Source organism: Dreissena polymorpha, chromosome 15 (genome assembly GCF_020536995.1).
Source record: "Dreissena polymorpha isolate Duluth1 chromosome 15, UMN_Dpol_1.0, whole genome shotgun sequence".
NCBI classification, from domain to species: Eukaryota; Metazoa; Mollusca; class Bivalvia; order Myida; family Dreissenidae; genus Dreissena; species Dreissena polymorpha.
Genome location: NC_068369.1, coordinates 54,519,076 through 54,545,964, shown reverse-complemented (window position 1 = coordinate 54,545,964; position 26,889 = coordinate 54,519,076). Strand labels below are relative to the sequence as shown.

The window sequence follows — 26,889 nt, the reverse complement described above, 5'->3', positions numbered from 1 at the left end:
GCGCGTTTATTAAGATTTTAAATTTGGTATTATATCTTTTCAAATAAGATGTATTCGTAAACACGCCCACAAACGCAATTCAAGTGCATAGGTATCTGTCCCTTGCAGTTTGGTATCACTTTTTAGATATTTATTCAAAAGATCACACTTATCTGGGTGTGATTTCGCTAAGCGCAGTAGGTAATATTTGTGATTTTAGATAAAATTGAATGTCATTTAACAGAAACTATAGAATAGTTTAAACTATGCGTTACAAAACCGATTCTGTCTTTTGTAATACGATTGAAAAAATATTCATTATAATTGCTATTTAATGTAAAATTGAGTTATATGAGTTTATGTTTAATTTAAATTAAGAGTATTATTATTAAGTCGAAATAAGCGACCTGTACTTGCTTACTGTTTGAAACCCGTACAGGTTTGAAATTTCCAAAGTTTTAATAAAAAAAAAATTAATAGTAGCGGGTTTTGCAAAACGTATCTGTATTGTATATGCCAATGGTCGCTTGCTTGCCATCAATAGATGCCTTTACAGGGGTCCCTTTCCAAGTTTATGTCTCAGAACTTTTATATTTCAGATAACATGTGTAAGCAGTTTACTACTTTTGCCACCCTCATATCATTCATTTACGCTGAAATGATATTTTCGTGTTTTAGCGACGTACTTTTGTAAAGAAATAATTAATTAAATGAAAGCATTTACTTAATCTGCTGTTTCAATTTACATATGTTTGTTTACCGTTTATGTATATATTAACATCAAATGTAAGTTTGATGACATAGTATACATTAGTATAGAAATAAAACATATGTTTTTAGAGCTGACAGATTGCGGACACTTGTACATGCGCACACCCTGTGTCTTGGTAGGCAGTCAAGCAGAACTCGTGTTCATACCAGCACCAGCGGTAGTAGGCTTTAATAAAGGTTACGTTCTGTACTGGCTGGAAACAAGGCCTGCATCAACCGAAAGGCGTATTTTTCCTGGTACAGGAAAGTTGTATAAACAACAAAATGAAAGTGACTCGACATATGTGTTAATAATCAGCAACACCCACAAGGCCATGGATGGAAATACGTACAGAGTTCAGTGTACCTATAACACATCCAGAAACACATACACAGATCCGATCACCATGAATGTTTTTCGTAAGTTTTTCTTTCAAAGTTTGAATAAGATTGTGACTAAATATTGTTAACATTTATCATTTATTATGGAAGTCACCAAGTGTTATAAAAATAAACACAATATTAATTTCGCATCGCATATATTGTGCTCACCTAAAATGTCAATATAGCTCACTGATACACTCATTTAAAGAATTGTGATTATTCTGTTATAACAGAAAAACCTGATGCACCTGCCCTAGGTCCGCTACATGATTTTGATAACTGCAAAGGATGTCTCCTTCTAGAATCTAACAATACATCGAGAGAGATTTATTGCAAAACATCAAAGACAGACCGCACAAATGTTTCAATTGAATTAAACGGTCAACCGTACCAGAATATCAAGCACACTGATGAGATGTACATCCCGATTGTGAAGATGGTAACGGACAAAGATCATTTGACAAACGTCACCTGTTCAGTCATAAACTGCGCTATAAAGGAACCTTTGGTCGCTTCTGCTCAGCTATATGTTGCAAGTATGATAAATGATATGAAAACATGAATTCTTATATCATGTTAGTATCGTTAAATGTGACATCCCGTAATAACACCTTATTTTAAAATTCAGTTTGATTTTTTATTATTATTGTGTTTCCAGAAAACCCCGGAAAATTGCATCTGAATGTTCCAGTTATATATAAAGGAATGGAACCAAACATTACGTGTACCATTAAAGGAGGCCGACCAAAGTCCAATCTGACGTTTCACATGTATTCACATTCAGATGTTATTTCATCAACTCAAATAGACACATTTGACAACGAATCACGAACGTACGAAAGTACTGCGACTGCAACGTCGGTCACAAGCAATAGCTGGAATGGAAAAGAAATAATGTGCCTCCAAAAACAGCCGTATAATCTCTCAGAGTTTGTTTCAGAAATGAAGACTACAGTTCGATATATGTGTAAGTTTTGTATTAGTATTAACAACGGTACCATTTTGCCCTTAGAGTATTAAGTTACTAAATTCACCTTTATATTTCAGTATGTTGTATACGAGGCATTTCAATTGTTTTATCATGGTCAAAAAACGTTTGTAAATGTAGTGATTTTTAAAATTTAGATCCGCCATCAGAATTGTTAATCCAGCTTGACAAATCCAGCTTTTCAAAAAAGAAGGACTCGTATATCATCGATGTGTCGTGCAATTCCACTGAAACAAATATGCCATGTACCATAACGTGGTCACCAACGCAGGACGAGTTGGTTTATCTCAAACCGCCTACAAATGTTTCCAAAGGCAGCTTCATCACGTATACAGCTCAGTTAAATGCAACGCGTCAGATGAACGGTCGAACTATAACGTGTGCCATGCATTGTGCGCCTTTCGAGTCTAAATCTGTTTCCGAGGTGCTTTATATTCCATGTAAGTCGGGCGATTATAAAAAAAGGATAAATTTACATTAACAGTTTGACAATTTAAGATGTTTTAAACAAACTACGTCTGTTTAAATTGTAGTATTCACTGAAACTTTATTTTGCATTTTTCCTATTCTTGTAATTGAATCTACTCGATGTGTTTGAAATTAATATGTCTTAACGTATTTATATATATTTTGAACAGTCACACCAATGGTCCTCATAAATTCATCTCAAGTTACGCCGAGAAAAGATGGTTCATCGTACTCGATTACGTGCTATGCCGACAGTTACCCACCGCCAAACATCACATGGAGGTACACACAAGACGGAACTGAACACACGGAATCCTGCAACAAAGTCATTAAATGTCCTGTCCTAGTCTCTGGTTTGCTGCAAGGGGAGAAACGGAATTATGTGTGCATTGTGGAACATATGTTTGGAACGCTCAATGCATCTGTCATTGCGGACGGTATTTTGAGCTTTTGTTTTATGATGAGCAATTTAAAGGAAACTTATTTACTATCGCTTTTATTGTTGTAACCTATGATATGTTTTCCTCCATCCGTTTTCATCCGTTTTCCTCTGCAGAGAATTGGTTCTGAAAATGTCTCTTAGGTCATATCGATATTGAAAGAACTTTGTGTTTAATACGGAGATATCGGCATTTAGATTGACGTTTTATTTGTAGACGAGATCAAAATTTTATGTTTTTTCCCTGAAACGGTGAACGTCGTTTTACTACTTAAAAGTCTATTAACACAAATAGTTAAGAGAAGTTAAAATATAGGTTTACTAAAGATCTGTTTCTCAACCATACTTTCCGTAATTCTATATCTTCATTCGCCAAACTGAAAATACTCGAAAATAAATAAAATATGAATATGAATTTATAAGATGAAATGTAAGATGTATGCGTTTTTGCGAGATTCCTTCACCAGAGGTCAAACATCTTTTGAAAAACTTGAGAAGTGCCATTACAAATGTAAGCTTTACACCTATACAAATAAAAGGTACTAAAATTAAGTTATTACGATTTATTTAGTTTGTCTTTCAGGAGAAGAAAGTGCTATGGTATCGAAAGAAAATCGGCCCTCTTCAACAATTTTAGTGGTATCTATTGTGGTGTCGTGCCTCTTTCTGGCTGGGCTAGTAATCGGTATTGTAATGTGCATCAAACGGAAGAGACGTACGTATTCATGTAAAAGAAAACAGATTTTATTTGAAAATATTATGCAAAAGGAAAGGTAATTTTCATGTCATGCTTTTACCAGATATGCACTATATTAAAGAATAATTTGGTTCCATAAATCCCGACTATGCTCAATATAAAAATATTGTTCATATACGCAACGAAGTTATTTTCTATATAGCGGAACCATTTGTTGGAGAATAGTGACTATTACCGAAGAAATGTAGAAAAACAGTATTCTTTATTTACAGGTAACACGTCATCAATACCAAGCCGTCGGTAAGCATGCAAATTGTTTGGAAATGCGTATACAAGATTCAAATCATTGCAGCGTGTTGAATACGATTATTTAACATGAGAAAAAGTTCACTGATTCGTATTTAATCTAAACCGACTCTTTCATTTAACAATTTTTACCAACGGAACTGCTCACGTACATATATAGGCATATCTATATTTTTTCCAGTAACGGTGATCCTTCTACGAATGACTTACAAGGTAGGCTCTTTATCATTTCTATTAGAAACATTGTAATAACTGCTAAATTATAAAACCATGATTACCAAAAAAGCAAATGTGTAGAAAAACTTTGTTTGATTCGTTTTGATTTTAAGGTGAAAACTTACTGCCATAGTGCCGTTGTGTTTCAGACAAGAATCGCGAATCTTCCGTAGAATATGCTGTTGTTTCTAAATCACGGAATAAACAAACACCGACTCAGTCAACAACAGAGATACACCCATCACAATCAAACGTAATGTTATTATTGTATTCGCATGAACATACACAAATATTTTTTTTCTATTTGTTGCTTGTATTATGTTTTTAAAAAATAAATATCCGTTCTTTAACATTTATTTTTAATATTGGGATTATGCAACTCGGTAAACATGATCAGGACCGACACTCTGGTTATCTCCAGCTTGTAAATTACGACACATAACATACGACACAAAATTTAACATCAATTTGATTCAACACTTAAAATCAAAGTGATACAACACTGAACAACAACGTGATTCAACACAGTACGGAAGTAATGATGACTACTAAACAAAGTGCATTTTTTAGGAATGTGCTGAGGGACAGCTTGTCTATGTCGAACTTGACACTGAGTTATTGGAAGCTCGCTCGACATCGGGGTCGAAAGTGAGATCTCGACAAGAAGACACAACTCGGCAAGAAGAAACGATCGAATATGTGGACATTGACTTTGCAAAGAAATCGGAGCCTCCAGCCGATGATAACATTTATGCAAATCAAGTTTCATAGCATTAAATATATGAAGTATTGACCTTTTGACGAGATTCAATGATAAAATTTGCAAAGACAAGGATTAAATGTTAAATAAAATGTTTGGTAAAAAAACTTCTATAACTTTCTGAGTGGAAATGTTTGCAATGGAATAAACCTTATGACTTTTTTTCATTCGTTCAATGATTCATGCAGACAATGCTGAAATGAAGCATGATATATTATGATGGGGAACAAAATAAAATCAAGATGACGCGTAAATGGGTCTATATCTGTTGAAGTAGTTCGTGCCAAATGTTTATATATAGTGGTCTCCCTCTAGTGGTAATCATCTTATTGCGATGAGTTTACTGTTTTACAACGACGAAGCGAAGACTTTCTTCTTACATATACTTTTCATTAGTCGGTCTTTAACTTAATAGAGGACGTTTCTAGTTCACCAAACGCTCTGAAGTTAATTGTATATACACCTTAACGCCACTACGTTCTTGTCGGTTAGACCCGGTGGAGAGTGAAATACTGCTTTAAATATTATTGAGCATCGGTCTAACGTGTTACACGGCCTAGGCACGAAGGCAATGTGAAAATCGTAAGACTTCCGGTTGTTCTGACGTTTTTACGGTCCGAAACCTGTATGATTTATTTAAAAAAAAATATGTATTTAGGGGGGTGGGTGCCTATACGGGCGCTTACCGCGTTTAAGTGAGGTGAGTTGGAACTTACTTCCAAGATGACGTCGTTTTCGTGTTTTTTTTGTGAAGGAGTAGCGGGTATTTTCACCAGGTAAGCCACTTCATATGTATATTTCGTTAACATGAATACGTTCGTTCGGCTTTACAGTGTTTGCGCTTCCCTCGCTTCTTTTGCTTCAAGATCATAGGCGTCGGGATAAAAAAGTTATAGAAGGAAAACCGTCCACACATATGTTGTGTGCTTACGTGACGTTCGAGAAATTGGATGTATTAATAGCATTTTCTCTTGTAATACACAGTATTGACGCATGTGTACAGTAAAATATACCTAAAATCACTTAAGCGATTTGGGATTTTAATTTGCTTTTTCAAACAGAAATGCCGATATCTCAATAAGGGAAAAGAATATTCCAGCCGATTTCCTAACCTTAGCAGTAACAGCATAAGAACAGAAATACAATTAAGATCCGCTATACACTACTTCCAACAAACACATTCAGGACAAGTGATCACTCGCAATTGGTATTACAAACCAGTAAAATTCTCTTTAGAGTCGGAGTAACAATATATAAAGACAAATCATATTGCGCTTAGGTAAACGTAAATTAAGGAAGGGATAGATTGATTTCTATTTGTTTAAACGAGGTTAACGCTCAACTTGAGATTGTAAATTTGTAAAGTGGATGGCATAATGAAATACTAATTTATCAAAAATATTAATACATGTATTGTATGATGATCGTGAGATTAAAAGAACATATTTAAAGAAAGCAACAAATAAAATGTTTCTCTTATATTACACTTTTCTCAATTGTCATTCGATTTAATTAAACTGTAATTTTGTGACCCCGTTAAGAAATTTCGAAGCAAGTAAAGTCGTTAATAATTTTTTGGCTGTTATGGCTGGAAAGAGAACGGCATTACACAAATAATAAAAGTAATAAATGGTATAAAACGTCGAAAAATACTTGTCTCGACATTGACGTCGTCATTTTGATCGTCATGTGATTGCCCCTCTGTGCCGATGTTGATGCAGATAAGCTGTTTTCTTCCACTTACTTTTAATAATAGAAATGTACAGGACTTATCTGATGTTGATAGCGATAATATTAATTTTGGTAATGAAAGTAATACTCCTTTTAATAATGATATAAGTATTGCAGAAGTTAAGAAAGCAATATGGAAAGCTAAACGTGGGAAAGCTTATGGGGTGGACGAGATACCATCTAAAGTACTTTTTAATGATACATCCATTTATTTTTTACATGTGTTGTTCAATTTATGTTTTGATAATGGAATTGTACCATCAATTTGGAGTAAATGTATCATCAATCCTATCCCCAAGTCTCCTACGCTAGATCCTAGAGACCCGGTGCCATATCGAGGAATTGCCCTTGCGTCTGCAATCTACAAGTTCTACTGTAGGATTCTTGATGATAGATTAAGCTCTTGTATTGAAAAAAATAGTATTTTAGTAGATGAACAGAATGGCTTCAGGAAAAAACGTAGTACTGTTGATCACTTATCTTCTCTAACAAGTATTATAGAAACCCGTAAACAGCATAAATTAGCAACATTTACTGCCTGTATTGACTTTAGAAAGGCGTATGATTCAATAGATAGAACACAACTTTGGAATAGATTACTTAGTAATGGTGTGTCAGGAAAAATGCTACAAGCAATCAAATCTATATATAATTCTGTATCTTCCTGTGTTAGAGTTAATTCGCATAGAACAGATTGGTTTGAAGTAATATGTGGTTTAAGACAGGGGTGTATTTTGTCCCCTATTCTGTTTAATATATTTATAAATGATTTAGCATTGCTTTTGAAATCGTTAGATATTGGTGTTAAAATTGATGATGAGATTGTATGTGTTTTATTATATGCTGATGATATTGTACTTCTGGCTGATAATGAACAAAACCTACAAACACTATTAAATGTATTAAATGAATGGTGTATTAGAAATAGCATGGATATTAATGTAGGAAAAAGCAATATTGTTCACTTTCGTACAAAATCTATGCCGAGATCTAATGCTGTGTTCACATGTAATGACCAAGTGATAGAATATGTTAATCAGTATAAATATCTGGGCTTAGTTTTGAATGAGTTTTTGAATCTTGATGTTACTGCTAAGATGGTAGCTCAGAGTGCTAGTAGAGCTTTAGGCTTACTTATTGCCAAAGTTAAAACAATTGGTGGTGTACCATACGATGTCTACACGAAGCTTTACGACTCAGTTGTTTGGCCTTTCATTGCTTACGGGGCGGCTGTATGGGGGCATAAATCCTTTTCATGTGTAACAGCTGTCCAAAACAGGGCAATGCGGTTTTATCTAGGAGTGGGTAAATACACTCCAAATCTTGGTGTTTCTGGGGAAATGGGTTGGACTCCAGTCCCTATCAGCCAATGGAAAGTGGTGGCAAATTACTGGGCCCGTCTTTCCACTACCAATTCTTCTAGATTAAACAAGCGCATAGCACTCTGGGCTAGCACCAAATCAGAAAGATGTAAAAATTGTTTTTTCTTTGTGCGAAAGCATCTATCTCATTGCAATCTTAGACATCATTATGATGTTTCTAGACCTATATCCAAAGGTGTTCTTGTTAAGAACATTGAACAGTTTATGTTAAATGAATATAAAGTAGATTGGCTACAGAGAATTAACTGTAGTAATGGTGTATCAGGTGGAGGTGGAAATAAGCTTAGAAGCTACTGTACATTTAAGCAGAACTTTGATGTTGAGAAATATTGCAAGTTAATAATCCCTAAGAGTCATAGATCGGCCCTGTGTAAATTTAGATGTGGTGTTGCTCCGATTCGCCTCGAGACAGGCAGGTATGAAGGACTGCCGGCTGACAGACGCTTCTGCCCATTTTGTAGAGATAATACAATTGAAAATGAATGTCATGTATTATTAGAATGTAGCATGTATAATGATATCAGATATAATCTTGTGGAAAAAGCTGTTGTTTCTACTCCAAATTTTATGAACATGTCGAATAGCGATAAGCTGAAATTCCTTTTTTATCAATGAAGGATTAACAAGAATTTTAGCCAAAACCTGCTTTTTAATTTTACAAAGAAGACAGTTCTACATGTGTAAATAAGTAGTAGTGTTGCTTATTTTATGTAAATAGCAGCGATAGTATATTTATTATCTTTGTTATATTATGTACTTGTGTATAGTAAGAAATTCTAGTCATAAGTTGATGGTATATTGAGCGTCTTTGTGTATAAAATATATTATATAGGATTAAAGATGATAAATTCTCTTTAACGCTCAATTATAGTTTTTTAGGTTTTAATGTAACTAGTGGTTTATAACACAAATGTTTCTTATTTTTTAACCATCTTAAATAACTGTTTTATTAAAATACAGAATGCCGCTGTAAACCAGTTCACTTAGGTAGTCGCTCTTTTACATCATTTTTCACTATGCGCATTAGTACCCAGTTTTACAATCACTAGTGTTTTATCAACTACAATATTTTATTACAGGCGTTTAACATAAGGTTAACAGGGGCAATATGTTTTTTTTATGATGTATGTCTATGAAACATATATTTGTAAAACAGAAAAGAAAAAAGCAATAGTTTTAAGTGTAATATTACACACTTAAATGTCTTTTACAAATCTATAAGATTGGCCATGCATGTTGGTAAATTGTGTTATTGTATGTATTATTATATTGTACATGTCATGGACTAGACAATTAACTTTGAAACTCCTCGTCCATTGGTGGTTACAATTAAATCTGAACTTTGCCCTATGAAACCGTTGTCCCATAATGCACTGTTAATTTTACACTTCCGAAAATTATTGTACTTAAAGTGATCAAATATTTACGATGCAAAACTCTTGAAACTTTATTGAAAACTGACCAAACAGTTTGCTAACACTAATTTTAACCAAAAATCTTCGCACCTTCTATAATTTGGTCCGATAAAGGTAAGATTGTTATTAGTTTGGCCATGATAATAAATGAATAGGACCAATTGGCAACTGGCTTCACTGTTTCAAACCCGGGTTTCAAACACTCGTTAACGGTTATTCGGTCCCACTAATCCGCTAATCATAATAATGATACATAAATGGGGGCAAATTACTGATCACCTGATAACAAAAGACTAGTATATTGACATGTGACAAACAGGACCCACCTCATGCAAGTGACTCTCAAGTGTCCTCCCTCTTTCCCCACTACGATTTTTCGCAACCGCGATATATTTCAGATATTGACTGAAGCATTTTTTTTCAAAGTCAGGAATTGGCGAATTTAAGTGCTGACGAAATCGTCATTTTTATAAAAATGACGAAATTTCGTGCTGGCGAAAATAAATGATTTCACAGTAGTTAGAATAGATTGAACTACTTGTATCTAGCCGTAAAATAGAGCAGAAGTAAATATTAAGTCTCAATATTGAACGCGGAGAAATGCAAACACATTTAGGTCATATAAGAAAATGCACAACAGAGAAGAGATTAGAACGATATCCGCTTTTTGGTAATTATTTCTTGCAGTTAAAAAATCCACTGCGCTTTGCTGTTAGCTAGTTAGTTAGAATTGATTGAGTTTGTTAAGTACTGAGTTATTTATCAGATGATTCGTTACTTAGTTAGCTAAACCTGTAGTTAGTTAGTAACTTCTATATTTAGTTATTAGTTTATTAGTTAATTTTAGTAATATAGACACGCTTGTTCCAATATCTATCATTAACTTTTTACATTAATTGTTGCTACATATTTTCCACATGACCATATGATATCTTTTATACATTGTGCGATGGAGAATAACCTTGCGAGACTTTTTAACTTTTTGTTCTGTTCCACGTTAAAACAAACCATTTTATTGATCGCTGAATAACTTTACGTATCGGGTAAATACCCCGACAAATCAAGCTAATTGATATATAAACGCAGACTAAACTTACAACAAACTCAACATAGGAAACTGTATGCCGTTATTAACTACGTCAACATGGTTGTGAGTCTTTATCTGTCGTCGATAATTACAACCCTCTGAGAACATCAGAAAATACGACCGCCATATGGTTCAGATACACGTTAAATTTGACTAATTTTACTATTATTTTACTAATGAAGTTACTAATGAGACTTGGGTGTGCAAAGTTCTAATCGGGTAACGTTCTTGTTTTTGTTTTGATGATTCCAATTTGAGATGTGATCTAGACGATTCATACTTCGCGAGCAACCTTGTCAATTAAGGCGAACAATCTCAGCTTATGTGATGAGGCTTTCATGCACAGTTTACGATACATTTACTAACCGCTCCGCCAGGAAACACATGGAACAGTAGCTGAGGGGTTTAGGACGCTGTTTCTCTGATACCATGCAGCTCAGTGGTCATAATAGCGTACATAGCATAATTAACTGCAGCATCATATCTCTCCAAATATAAACAACTTAAAGTATTTTTTCTGGCACTCAACTTTCAAACAGCAATTAGTCCATGAAATCATCCGGCAAGTCAAAACACCAGGAAAAACGAAAGTACCATCATTTTGACGTCTCACATACAAATGGAAATGTCATGGAACACCTCACAAAAGCAGCTCTCTCTGGTAATCTAAGCACCTCGAAACCCAGCCGCAGTCACGTTCTCCGCCCATTTTGACGTAGCACGTGGCAAGTGTTAACATTTTCAACCTGAACGTATACCACGGAATTGACAAGTTGAAAAATAAATAAATATTAATAAAATGTTAAGTGTGCGTATTGCGTTTAAATTCCGTTCTATTTTGTAATAGTTTTTTGTTGTTTACATTTTTACACTAGACAATTGCTTCGAAAAGTAGTTTAGTGGTACACAGCAATAAGAAGTACATGTCTAATATATACATGTATATATAACTATTGTAAATTTATTTATAATGCATAATTCGTAAATTTAAGTCACGATTTCTCGCTACATTATTTTTATTTTGTTTAATTACGTGCGATAAAATATTCTTGTTTGTTGTTTATTTTCGAAACTTTTCTTTTATATAAATATTCCCAGACTCTAGCGGATGTTATATGGTCATGTGATATCGGACTCGTCCGATATGGCATGTGAAAAGGCTCGGCAAGCTTTGTCTTTTCGAACTCCATATAAGCGTCGTCTGATATTACCTGATGTCAACAGCCACCAAACATGTATGCTCAATTTATTTAACGGCCACGTAGTCAGAATTAATAGAACTGATTTAATTATATAAATAAGTATATAATAGCAAATGAAATCGGCATCATAAATAAGAAAGGCCTTAATTTTCTTATTGTATTAAAGGGGCATATTGCCTTAAATTCACCCTAAAATGATAGATTCCATGTTTTTAATCCGATACTTATTTAGAAGCAATATTTGAAGGATGAAAACGTTAAGAAAAAAACAACAACGATGCCACAACTTTCGTTTCGATACGCCTTCAGTGGCAAACAATGGCCTACCTTCTGTATTGAGAGTTTTCGACTTAAGTCCCTATGTTGGCAGTACACACAAGTACTTAATCTTCCTTTCATTCGTAACGTGCCTGCTGAGAGTATCCACGAAGCAACTTTTTATCATTTGAAAAAAATTATTTATAAGCTTTTCAAAAACGTATATTTAAGCAACCACTTACATAATAAATAATTATACATTTTACACGATAATAAACTTTTTGAAAATAAATACCGTATAAACGTTTGATATGCATCTTTACAACCCTTTTTTTAATTTGATGGATAGGTCATTTTTCAGATGCGCCATATATCAAAAGCAGTTGTCTTTAGATGTGCGAATATGCAAATTGAATTACGTTTTACTTTGGAGACAACACTCACGCCGGGTATGCGAATACTTCGTTGACGGATGGCACTTCACTAACAGAGAACAACAAAAGCCACGCGCGAGAGGTGAGTTATTCAGCTTTTTTGTATTTATGTTCTGTTTATTTGGTTTTTAGACACAGAACATTGTTTGGGTGATTAATGGTTTAGCACTTCGTATTGCGAAGAAAGAAATTCGCGGAAAAACGGTGAATTATTAAAAAAAACGATAAAATTCCATCGATAATCAGCATGAATTGAATGATCAGTACATATTTTAACAAAATAAACATACTTGCAAATAAATCAAGAACGTGCTTACTATTCGAAATAAAAGATCAGTATATCCAGTAATGTTACAACAGGTTACATTTTAGTTTACTAATGTATTTGAGAAAATTCAAATGTTTTAAGAGTCGCATGCACATTTTTCATCTGCACTTCGTTTACCGATCATCTAAAAAACAATGGCACTTCGTTTCCCGACATCTAGACACTTTTTTACAGATATAACACACTCGTTTTTTGTGAATCAAAAATGCAGAATTCGCTGTGGAATACTGTTAAAGTAAGCAGACAATAAATAAAAATATATGTACTTAGAACGCAAATAAAAAACGAATTACCGAAGCATGTTCTTATCCCTTTAAAATATGATTATGATTTGGTACAAATGTGAAAGATAAATGTTAAACAAATTGGATATGTCCAATGAGTAAAATCTATATGACCATATATTTTAAATTACGTTCTAAACGGTTGATCTAAAGCATTTATCTTTATGTCCAAATGAAGGTACTAAGGCGATTTACTTATATATTAGATAGCATGTCATGAATAATCACTCTGCTTAAACTGCCTCTCAGAGATTAATATCAGCAGCGATGGAGGTCCGAAATTCTATTGGAACTTTTTGGCTCAATGCCAGTAAACGAAAATAGCAATAAAAGAACGGGCGGGGTCGATTTAATCACACGACAGTGGTGTAAAAAGTTATGCAGACCCGTCTTTGTTTTTAATATAAACACAACACATGCTGCATATGAAGTTGCATATTAGTGACACAATTATTTATTACATGATGAGTGAATCGGAGCTGGCCCGGCATGGCCCATGTTCAAACTTGGCCTAGACACCATCTTAATACAACTTCTTACCAAGTTTGGCAAATATTGGATGAACACTACTTGAATTAGAGAGCGGACACCATGCTGAATGTTTAAAACGCACTAAGTGACCCCGTGACCTAGTTTTTGACCCGTCATGACCAATACGGACCGACCGACAGACAGACCGACAGGCAGACAAGTTCTATCCTATAAAGCACCCTAAACTTCGTTTGTGGGGGTATACTAAGTACTGACTCCATAATATGTCATTTAAACATTTTATGTACGCATTCCTTTTTTCCAAAATCAGTTGTTTTTACGATTTAATTTTACCCGTGTTTCTTTAAACTCAACCAATACAGTGATTTAGGGTCAGGTGAATCGCACTTCGAGCAAACGTTAGCGTTGCGTAAAGGGAAGTGCTCCCTATAAGCAGGGCTCAAAATTAATGTAGTTTTACCATTCTCTTTTTAATTTTGTTGCTACGCATAGGTATCGTCTTGATGATGCGATTCAAATAAGCACAACCGACATAGGATTTTATGAAGAACAAATGTGTATTTGCCTCATCAAGACCCCTTCACTACCGTTATCTAGAGCCCTGCTATAAGTAAAATTAAACACGATTGTGTTGATCCGCATTATCCGTTGTATTTTTATTTCTCTGAATCTCAAGTTACCAATAAAAAACAAGTTCATTATGTACACATTTATTTAATAATAAATATTATCTTATTTGAAAATTGCAATTATAATAAACATAGTATAAATTAATAGTAATGTGATTTTTGAAAATTATATTTTCAAAATGTTTCGTATGAATAGCCGTAATATAAATAAATGCATTAAAGGTAGAAGATAAAACTCCGTTATTAGAGTGCCCGCTTTGTTGAAAGTCTCCGTAATCTGAAGTGCCCTTTATCGGTAAACAAAGTGCCTGCAACTTTATGTATGCCACCTATTACAACATGCACTATCTTTGTTTATATTTCATTGAATACTATTCAAATTTCAGTATTTGAAGCACAGTGATTACTCTACATGCTGGAATAGCAAACAATTTCTTGCAATAATTATAAGTAGTTTTATTTTGTTAAAATGTTTACCGTTCATCCAGTTTATGCTTTTTTCCGATCGAATTTTCTATTTTTTGGGCAAAACTGTACCATTCTTCCGTGAAATTGTGTATTCCCAATACAAAAAGGATACACCATTTATCAACTCGACCACGTGTCTTGTCTTAAAAACTAATCTTTAGGATATAACTTTAAATAAAACAGAGGAACTTACCTCTCGCGCGTGGCGTTTGTTGTTCTCTGTTAGTGAAGTGCCATCCGTCAACGAAGTATTCGCATACCCGGCGTGACACTTCTTCTTCGAAGTGCGATTTCATGTATTTTAATACGCTTTACTTTGTTTGTTCAAGTTCGAAATCCGACTTGTAATACTCTATTTGTAGTCAACTCTGCCTTCATATTATTCATATGATATTTTATGTGCCTGTGCAATCCGCAGAGACTAAGGGGCGACACTTTCCGCTTTTATGACATTTTTCGTTTAAATGAAGTCTCTTCTTAGCAAATATCCAATTTAGGCGGAAAGTGTCGTCCCTGATTAGCCTGTGAGGACTGCACAGGCTAATCTGGGACGACACTTTACGCACATGCATTATGCCCAGTTTTCTCAGAACGCGACTCATATGAATGAATGCTCTTACAGTAATCACGCGTAAAAAGGATACGATGGTTTTAAAAGCGGATAACACTCAGTTGCAAATAACGTCTCGAAAAATAAATACAGATGACCTACATCTAACAGAAAAGGGACATATAAATAACAAACTTTGATAAACGTCATTGTTTTTTTTTAAATTTCTATTTGTTACCTCCGAAAAACCTTAATACATGTAGAAATCTGCTGGTTCCATCAAGTTGTAAAAAGTATTGACCACGCCTCGTGTCCGGTAAATTATCTTGGTTGTGTTCAACGCATAGATGCCATATATCTATATAAAGGCGGCATGAAACATTTGAAAACACTGAACAGCAGGACGCGTTGAAGGCAACATAGATTACTGTTATAATATACGTATATTGCTTATGTTATAACTGAAACATATTTTAAAGTCAATTAAGAAGTCTAACGGGCAAAGCAAACCAATATTTACGCAAAAATATATCAAATAAATTGCATCGAACATTTTAAACCTAAACTAGTGTAGCAGATTCGGCCTCGGATATCCAAGTAGAAGCAGTGCCATGCGGTGTGTGACGCTGCTGCTTTCATTTTGTGCATTGGGACGGCCGGAACACGAAAATATTCGCACGAAAGGCATGTGTTGCCCTGGTAAGTTTAGTACATTGCATGATAAGTTTTATGTTAAATATGGGGCAAAAATAGTTTAAAATCGCCATTGTAAGATTTTTTAATTGAGATAAGGTAGATTATATGTGTATATTTTCATATTTTAAATGGTTTTTATGATACATAAAACTATTTTAACTTGAGACCGGTGAAAATGCACATGCACATCAGTAAAGCTATGTTTTCATTGTAAAGATTTAATAAAATTAAATTTTCAACGCATTTTGCTTTTTTGTGATATATACTATATTTACTTAATTGTTGTGCAATGTATTATAATGTTATCATATTTTCACGTAGCTAAAGAAACTTCAGCGAACAGTTTATATAGTACATGTATTGACAGATAGTCGCGCCAGTAAAAAAAACATCATAAAAAGCGACACTTAAAGTTATGGTAGCCAGAACTAATTTCCACGAGGATTAAATATTTTAGAAAAACAAATAGTTGTAACATACTTGTTAGAAATGTGCCTGTTCATCAACAAACAAAGAGGGCGGAGTCTAAAGCAACGAATTTGAAACCAAAGCGTGTAAAACGTTTTTTATTAACGTTATCGGTTTTTTCGCCGATCATATGGTCGCGTTTTTATCTAGTTATCACATGATGTCTTCTATGAATAACAATACGGTGCAATAATATGTGAACAACATCAGCTTAATTAGTATACCTTATGTCATTTATTGAAAAGTAAGGTTATAATTTGACTAAAGTCATTAGTAAGCGTTCCGATATTACCGCGTACGTCCGAGTCGGATTATAATAGAGCAGTTAACCCATTTATGCCTAGTGGACTATCCCATCCTTCTATATGGGATCAATTTATTTCCAAAATTAGGGATGTCTAGTATATTTATTTCTATATTTAGAATATTTCTTACAGAAATTACTTCAAGCAAACAGCGCAGACCCTGATGAGACGCCGCATCATGCGGCGTCTCATTTGGGTCTACGCTGTTTGCCAAGGCCTTTTTTCTAGACGCTAGGCATAAATGGGTTAAAGTTCGTATTAGAGGGACACATTTTGTCTGGAATTATATGTTTCATATACCTGTTCGGCTTAGCTTGATAGTTTAAAATAACCGGACGAAAATAGCTTAAACATGCAAAAACAGTGATTCACATAAGGGATCGCTGCATGGACGTGTGGATTTAATAGCTAAGTACAACATACTATACTTTGCCTGCATTTATTTAGTGTATGTATACGAACTACGCGTTGTGTAACAAATTCTAAAGAAAAAAAAACAACATCAACTCTCCAAACTGTTTCCTAATTAAGAACATGTAACTTTTTGTTTATAAATTGAAAATAAATACATATTCCTAATGGAATAATATTATGTTCGTATGAATATTACAGTCCAATCTAGGCACTTTTAGTTAAACATACATGTGTGTGACAAAAATGGAGATTTTTTTTCAAACTATTTGCCATTCTATAACAATGTTCTTTTTTAAACAATTTATTTTTAAATGCAACCCTTTAATTTTGTTATATACAACGAGTTTCTGCGACATATTAAAAGTGGACATACTTAGAAAGACATTCGGCTTTTCCGAAAAAGACACGTCCGTTCATATATACTTGCAGACAAAAGATGCATTTTCACGAACGTGTGCTGCGATGTCGATCTCAATATAGACGACGACACGATGAGTTGCGTGATGCCGACGACCAAACAAGATAAGACAGATAAGACGACAAAATTGGGACTTTCCATTGCAAGTCCGTCGTTTTACATGGTCGACAAATGCCCGCAAGATGTCAACCACACGGTCTGTTTCAATTTGTAGCCTTTTAGACTTTGGCTGTACTTGTTTTGTTTTCGGTTTCTTAGTTTTATGGCGTTTGCAAACCATTAAATCTCCGTTTCACGCTTGCAATATTGACGTTAGTTTTGAATGCCGATCCTTTAAAGTCATAAAAACATGGTCAATCGTTTGCAGTAAACATAAAAACACGCCATCGATTTATTAAATTGCGAACGGCTTTAAAAGGCAGATTGAATAAAATCAAGAGTTTCTGCATTCCGTATGCACATTTTCATTTTAATAGTATATCAAATATCAATTGAAAGCACTATTTTTCCGTCAAAACGACATCCCTACTGACTTCTGGCAGAATTGAGGAATCAAAACTATTTTGTTTTTGGGCTTTGCAAAACTGATATGATCGGCATTGTTCTAACTTCTCTTAAATTGTTTGTACTACACCTTTATGCATTTTTGAAAGATACGAACCATGTCTGCGTAAAATAAGTTCTTATTATTAAAATGTTTATTGACTGAAGCAATTTTGGCGCCTCAGCGGATACCTTCGTTTTATTAGACTGTTAGGTTAGATAAGCATACAAGATTGGTACCGTCATGGTCGATACAACATACGTCCTTGTACGCTCGGCATTTTGATGCTCGACGGTTGCTTCCAACTTATTATTCCCAATCAACCAATGTCATACAACATGTTTACTTCAACTTATTTGGATTTAAGAACTATTCAAACTCGTCGCAGCTTTAGTTGAGTTTTTCACTTCGTCCAAAGCTATCACCGCTTGTTTTTGATTCTTGGATTGTGATTGCTTATATCTACCACACTACTCCGTTACCGTTATAATATTTGATAAGACACATTTCTCGATACTAAACAAATATTTTGATAACACCTTAATTGAAAAGGAATTGGCTTTATTAATAACTTAAAGCACAGTTGTAATACAATAAGATGCTTATAACCACAATCCTCGTCAAGTTTTGTGTCAAATTAATAGGCAAGGTGTTGTGGAAAATGCGACTGGATGAAGTGTTTCACAGATCAGTATGTGCCGTTCCACAATGAACTAATTATAAAACAAATCTTGTGTAGGCGGACAATTTCAACCTGGTTTGAGCGGTACAGACAGCCCATTATGAAATTGGAGCACACTTTACACTTATGAAGTCTGGTGTTCTCACGCCCATGTTGTGTTTTAAGTTGATAGTATGCTTTATTCCAAATAGGTTCATGGGGAGACTCCGTTAGGAAATCAGACTTTAGCTGACCTAGTTTCAGTGTGGTCACCGAGCCGACGTCGTATACATAGGTCGCAATACTTCAGCAAGTGTCACAATGTCTCTGACGGCCAGACTTGGTCGGTTGCAATATCATGTCGATTACCCAGGACTTACGATTCCCCACAATCCGTGTTCGATTCCATTGATAATTATTTTGTAGCTAGCACCGATAAGGACTGCGATGTCATCTTTGAATATAGCGGCAACTAAACTGAGCTTGAACCTTTGCTTTGTTTTAACTTCACAAACTATTCGCCCGAAGGATCTTGTACGCTCTCGGACGCACAGTTAATAGAACACTATAACCAATCAGACGACAGAGCGCGTTGTGAACGAGGCCTAATTGCACGTTATGGTGCTTTCAGGAATATTGCATGTGCCCGATGAAGCAATCATTCCGAAATTGAAGTTTCCAAGAATATATGTCTAGACATCCCATCAGCAATTTCCAAATCGGCTGTCGACAGTTTCATGGTTGTCCGGGATTTTAAAGACGTTCGCCAGTCACAAGACACAGACGATAACAATACAATAATGTTCAATGTTCAGATGTTGTATATATATTTTTAAATTGGAAGATTTCTTCTTCCGAACTCCGAAACCCATTATAACCCCACAAACAAAGCTTGAATCTGGCTGGGTAACTTGAGTCACCATCACGGAAAGAGTAAATGACATCTTGTGTTTCACGATTGCATTAAAAAATGCGTTTGGTATCTAACTTGCTTACAAGTTCAAATGTTTGTTCGATTTATACAGCAACACAATATTCAAATCAGATTTCTATGTATAAAATGAATTAAACGTGTATACTAAATATATATATATATATATATATATATATATATATATATATATATATATATATATATATATATATATATATATATATTTAAATTATATACATGCGTTGTCAATAATGATAATGGAAGTAAGATATAAAGATTAATATAATTTGGGCATATTCAGATCAGTGTTTTGACAGAAGTCGAAAATACGGAAAAAACATCAAATGCACACATATTAACCGCCTGTATAAGTAAAAGGATGTGAATATGCATACACTAGGTGTGCTAGAACTGTATAGAGAATATATAAACACGAGACAAAATTTATATATAGAGTGTTCCTTTTATCAGAATTGACAACCAACAAAAACTTAATTGACGTTTTAATAACTTATTTTTTATAATTTATCTTTTGTTCAGGGCTTTAGAAAGTGCAAGCTCTTTAAGTGTCCCTTTGGATTTGATAGTTATGACGGAGAGTGCGTCATTCGTAACAACATGCATTTTGGTAGAGTAAACGTGGTTTAGGTTTTGAAACTTCAAGCAGTAGACGTGGAAGCAAACTTTATTGATCATATCGTTACATACGTGAAAACACAACACATGATAAAATTTCCAAATAACAGTTGGATTGAAACCTGGAGATGAATTACAATAATTTTATCAACGCAAGATAATACTTACAACAATGACCGAAATGGCTCTTGCATTTTGTCGTCTCATTCAATACTATATTAAACAGCCTTAACTATTCGCATCTCATATTTAACATTACACATCTTCTGAGGAAACCCTTGGTGATGTATGATGCGAATGGTAAAGCTCAAGTGTTCTATTGCTCATTGTACCCGTTTGATCGTTGGCAATTAAAAAGTGACAGTAACAATCTACACGTTCCCGCATGGGACCTTGCAGAGATGCGCAATACCTTGTGTTGTAGACATCCTTATCAAGGCATCACGTACTCGGATATATTAGGAAACAGTGGAGACGCAATGCTTCCTAGTCGACCAATGTTTTTTTCCGAAGCTGCTGCTTTGTAAGCAAATTGACTTAGACGAGTCTGAGATCAGCATTCTTGCTCCAGACAACGCTATTTCGGTCGGCGAAACAGTGCTTTCCAAGCACGAACTTCGAAAATACATCGGCGAAGATGGACATATCAGGTACCGAGTTTGCATCAGTGACGCTTCGTTTCTCATATATTATGATACGTCATCGTCGTCGTCGAGCAATGTACATAATGTTTGCTTGATAAGGTTTGTACCTTTTTTGTGTTTTATTGGGTTAACCATCCTCTTACATAGTTGACGTAGGTAAAATTAAAAAAATGAGATTAAATAACTAAATTCATAGTGGACATAAGAAGACAAGAATGCGCTTGCATAGAGGATGAGTTTAAGTAAACGTTAACTTATTTATCAGAATAAGAGTTAACATCAAAGCAGTTTATTAATGTGGAACAACAAAACATTCCAGCAAATATTGAAATCTATTCTTAACACGAATGACCAGTCGTTACAACAGTGGACAGCATTTATCTGTTGATAATCTTACTAAGTTATAATGTATACATATCGTGAAAGTTTAGCTTAGTTTCTCGAACATAGATGTTGTTTAGTTATGTTTTGGTATGTGTTAATTGCTAAATTATGATGTCTTTTTTTGTATGCGACATATATCAAGTGTCTTGTTTGTATGCCACAACTGTATGAGTACATTTTGTTACATCATTGGCTTATTGTTTTTTAAATAATGTTTCTACTTAGTTCTTAAATAGAGTAAGATGAATACTGAATACAAATATTTTAGATTATAACGAACTACAACGCAACACCAGAGAAACGTTATGCTGTGATTAAATTATAAATTAAATATATCTTATACAACAGTTTTCATACCATTGATTAAAATATTTAGTATCTGTTAAAAGGATCATGGGTATACTATTTTAGATTGGCTAATACTGCGTTCATATGTTGATATCAAATTCGAATAAATCATTAACGTTAACTTGTATAACATTATCGAGAGATGCTGTATTTATGCTGTCTAAGTCAATATTTTTTTTATGAAGCAAAGTTTATTACAATGTAACAATACGTATACTTAAAGAATACAAGCTACTGTTACATGTATTGACGAAGACTTTACCATTCGTGGGCGATCAAGACTTTGTTCCGAGAAAATAAACTTATCCGTTTAACAATCCGTATTTTATTTTGCCTATCTTTTTTCATGACCAGGGTTTGGAAGAATATTAATTAACTTTCTTGTAATTGTCACGTCAATGCAGATTGAATTTAACTCTAGACTGTAGAATGTACATAATTTGTTCATCAGTCTGCGTTAGTTGATACTGTAATTGATGTTGGTTATCGAAATAAATGCATCGCAAACAACACACATTCAATGGCGCGACATTTTGAAATAATTGTTTTTGTGACAAAAAACATCACGTCCGAGTGAAATTGTTATTTGATTTATACATGGTAGAATGTATTTTAGCAAGTTTGTTATCAAAACAAACTTTTCGTATTTACTATAAATTGTATATGTCACATATTACACAATGTGTATCCACTTGTAAAAGAATTTGTCCGGGTTTCACAATGTTTAATATAACGGATACAACATATGTAAACAGTTTATTAATTCGCATTCATATTTGAAAGGAGTCGAAGGACAGTTCTCAACTGGACAACTATCTTTAGTAAATGCGTTTTGTGTAACGTTTTGTTTATGGATTTATTTAATGTTTGTTTTCCTTACGTAATACGGTTGAATACCACCTGTTGGTGTTCCACAGATATTGCTTGAATTGCATCTACAAGGTCATGGTCGTATTAAAGTGTTGTCATGTATGCATATTAATTTATTGGTATGTAAAATATATTATTATTATGATGTCAATACTTTTATAATTAAATGTAATACAATTGCACTTCAAACAATGCTATTCTTATAGGTTACATAGTGCAACGAAGTGACGGCATAGAAGATGAGTTTTAGTTTTTATGCAATAAATGGATGTCATCAGAATAAATGAAATATAATAACGGTATATTAACTTGTAACGACAACACCCGAACACATATTGCAATTTATTAATAACACAAAAGATCAGTCGTCACATCTGCAAACTACATGAATATATATAAGTAAAATGTTAAAAAATTATTATGTTTACATATTTGTTAAGTTTCGGTTAGTTTTACCCAACATAGATGTCGTTTATGTGATTTGATTTAACATATTATATTGCCATTTGTGTATGCGAAATACATTTAGTGGCTTGCGTATTTATATGTAACAACTGTTTTAGTACTTGTTGATCAACATTGGTTTCCAGTTTTTGAAATAATGTTTATATTTCGTGATATCAAACATGTAATGGATACTTTTAAACATTCTTTCTGTTACAAACAACAACTTAACTAATATGAACATGCTTATTACAACGTTGGTAATACAACATTATGTATGCCTTCCATCGGTGTGAATATTTTATTATATGTAAACCAATGAAAATAAGTATAATAGTTAAAATTATCTTATACTGAATAAACATCTAATAAGACATACTCGAATTAATAATAACAATAACATTTATTCCATTCTTTAGATATATAATGTTTTTCATAATTTTTAAAACTTATTTCTATCAAGCAAGATTTATTACAATCTAATTATACATACTTTTCAAGAACACTTGGTAATTGTTACGTTGACTTTAGAGAGACTTAACCACTCTTGAGCGATTTCGATTTTTGTACCGAGCTCATTAATATCCGTTTTTTGACGGTTATCTGGTATAATATTTGCCGATCATTGTCTAATGTTCGCATTCTAATAGCCAGGGTGTTTAAATATTGATTTATTAACGTCTCATTTGCTGTAATCTTATAAGATCAGAATGTATTTATCACACTCAATACATAACGTGTACATAAATTCTGTATCATACTGTTTTAGTGGATTCTGTATTCTGATAAAAATTATGAAAATGAAATGAATCATAAACAGCAATTATTCTTGAAAAGCACACTTACTGTGGAGGCATTTTTAAGGATTGTTTTCGATACATCTTTCCGTCCTACTGACATGGTTGATTGATGTTTACATGGTAGAACGCATCAAAAAGTAAAAATGTATTTTAAATATTTAGTATTGCTTGAAATTCTCAATTTCAAGTCATATCAAGACGGCAGACAGATTACACTTTGTTTATCCGCTTGTATAATGAGTGTTTAAATGTTAAATCAAACCGATAAAACACCTTAAAGCAGTTAATTTAATAGAATTTATAATCGCCCGAAAGTTTAACAACAGTTCTAAACTGAACAATATCTGTAGACAGGGACCTATATATATACAAAGTTGTTTGTATAGGTTTTATTAAAGTTATTTCGTTTTTATAAAACGTTCAATATTAAGATTGTTTGCAGCTCTGTGACTATGTTATCATTTTAACACAGTATCATTCAGAAATGTGCTTAGACATGTATAAATTAGTGCCTTTTGAAGTCTCATGAGCTTGAATTTATAGCAAAATGTCTCATTCTTTTAAAACAAACCGCTTACACGTTATGTTCATTAGACAAACGTTATGCGATTGCATGTAACACATTTCTTTCTCCCACCTATTATTTAAAAAATTGTCAATGATAATGTTCTTATTAAAATGTTGTCATGTACTTAATTATTGTAACATCTAGATGATCCTAATGATGTTGATTTTCGTGTAATAAAATGTAGTTTTGTAGCACATATGTTGTTGATCGGCATTCCAGTATTTAAACGATCATCATTAACTAGCTAAACGACAACACACCATACCAATAAGCGACGGCGATTATTCAATGAAATTTTTATTCACCAACGCCTAATCTCTAAAAGTGAAATGCTATCACGAAGTGGCCAATGCAATTGATGCAACCTGTGTCGACGTAAATTGTATCTCGGAAAAATAGCGTGGATCGAGCTGTATTTGTTACTAAAAAGGTAAATCAATTATTTTAGTAAACATGAAGGTGCTAAAAAAAGAAGGTTTCTGCTCTACCCGCATTGATTTGACCCAAAGGAAATGCAAAATTAGGAGAACATTAATCACAAAGACTACTTCAACAACAACAAAAAATTATCATACGAACACTCACTTCATTATCATCATCTAGAGATTACAAATACGCATGCATGAAACATGTAATCCTTTTTGTATGAAATATCATGTACAATTTGCTCTTATGTTTGCAGTAAACTACACAATGTTGTTTTGATTTGTTTCGGGCAGCCATCGTTAGCCGCGTTAGTCTAAGCATGATATATTTCACAAAGGCATGACATCATCTGGAATGGAACTATCGTCTTGACTAGACGCATGCGTTCAGTGGTTTATATCAATTGCCATGTATCCCCGATGCATCGCTTGGCGCTCACATCATCTCGACAGATATTGTCTCCATAGATCCAACCTTTGAGTATCTTCATAACGTATCGGTTACTTCACGGTTAGATAAATACAAATTTCTGAACCTACGTTGCTCAGGGCAGATGTGAATACACGAAGAAAATCGACCTGTACACAACGTTTGGATGTTTCAACCAAAATGGTATCGCAATGACAAGTACGTAGACAACAGAAAAGAACAGTGCTTCCTGCATGCCCCATTTTTGACTGCTCAAACCTCCATTCCCGCCAGTTCAGCTTGTTTGTGACGATGGGTAACGTTACACCAACGAAGCTATGAACAACATGGGCACAGATGCAATGAGATGCAAACGAGGCTAGTAGCCTTTCCTTTCTAGTTTATCCACGTTATTCGTTCTGACTCAAACATCAGACTCGCGGGAATCTTTACAAGGTTTTTGTGGTACTAAGAACAAAAACGTACGCGCCATGCCTCAGCAGCGACAAGCTGACATTGACGGTAATCAGCAGATAGGTAACTAGAAATAAGTGCATTCGTGTCTTCAACTATTTGTTTAGCCATCGAGCGAAACGTTGGTGTTTTGTTCCTCGTAACGTTTCAAAATCGTTTCATAGCAGCTGGCTAAATACGTCCTTGACATCGTTGTTATTCGTGTTGTGCACACAGCTTCGTTGATCACTTTCACAGAAATCTGTTCCTATTTGTACACGGATTCATACATGTAGTAGATATAGATCAGGAACATCATACATCCGATATAGAATCTTTAATTAAACACATTCACAACAAATATTATGGGAAACCGGATTTTAAACAATTGCCTAAGCGGGTATTTGTTCAATTCTACAATCGGAAAGCTGAATCCCAAATTCAAGTGGTCAAAAGTTCATATTATTTGCAGTATCGGCTACTATCTCCCTAGCTTTCCTGTTGTTGCCAGCGATGAACACATGTTTGCTGCTTGTGTCGTAGTCATTTTGCATTGAGTAGACTCATATGAAGTGTACTCTTCGGAAAACATTTCTGGATTTATTAAGCCTGCGATGTTAGCTCTCTTTGATTTTTTTGACGTTTTATTAGAATATTTTCTTTAAGCAGCGTAACGTCCATTAGCAACACGTGTACGTTTTCGAAATGAAGTGATGGATTTATATAGTATTGATGAATTCCTGAAAGGATAAAATATCACAAAGGAATTCGTTATTTGCCGAAATCATATTTATGTCTCTATACTATCGAGTACGACCTCTTATCCGGGGAAGAGACTAGGCGCTTAGCAAGCTCACTTGCAAAATATCCGATTCCAACTATGATCATTCGTCTTTTTGCTCTGTGTCGACCATTTCTGAAATAATGACACATGGTTTTGTTCTTAAGAAGTTTAACCATTTTCAAAATCGTTTCGTCAAACGAAGAATTTTGCTGTAGCTTCTCATACTGAAGCGCCATATTAAATTAGTATAAATAACGAATATAAAAATACTGCTATTACTATACTACTTTACAACAAGAACTGCTACTTCTACTCCTACTTCTGCGATGACGAACACTACAGACACTTCATCAAAAACCACAACAAAAACCACACCCATTCCATAACAACAATAACTACTACTACTACTTATGTTACATGTTTACAATTTAAGTAAT

At 34.0% G+C, this 26,889-nt stretch overlaps 1 protein-coding gene across 1 annotated transcript in view; it reads left to right on the top strand.

Annotated features, from left to right (window-relative positions):
- LOC127861092 (uncharacterized) overlaps window positions 1-5,150 on the top strand; it is a 7,247-nt gene extending 2,097 nt beyond the window's left edge. The window contains exons 3-12 of the mRNA XM_052399469.1: window positions 820-1,149; window positions 1,347-1,649; window positions 1,772-2,080; window positions 2,239-2,541; window positions 2,740-3,006; window positions 3,592-3,723; window positions 3,978-4,005; window positions 4,193-4,224; window positions 4,377-4,480; window positions 4,798-5,150. Of these exons, the coding sequence (XP_052255429.1) occupies window positions 820-1,149; window positions 1,347-1,649; window positions 1,772-2,080; window positions 2,239-2,541; window positions 2,740-3,006; window positions 3,592-3,723; window positions 3,978-4,005; window positions 4,193-4,224; window positions 4,377-4,480; window positions 4,798-4,998 (2,009 nt within the window). The 3' untranslated portion in view covers window positions 4,999-5,150. The remainder of the gene's footprint in view (window positions 1-819; window positions 1,150-1,346; window positions 1,650-1,771; window positions 2,081-2,238; window positions 2,542-2,739; window positions 3,007-3,591; window positions 3,724-3,977; window positions 4,006-4,192; window positions 4,225-4,376; window positions 4,481-4,797) is intronic.
- The last annotated feature ends 21,739 nt before the right edge of the window (window positions 5,151-26,889 follow it).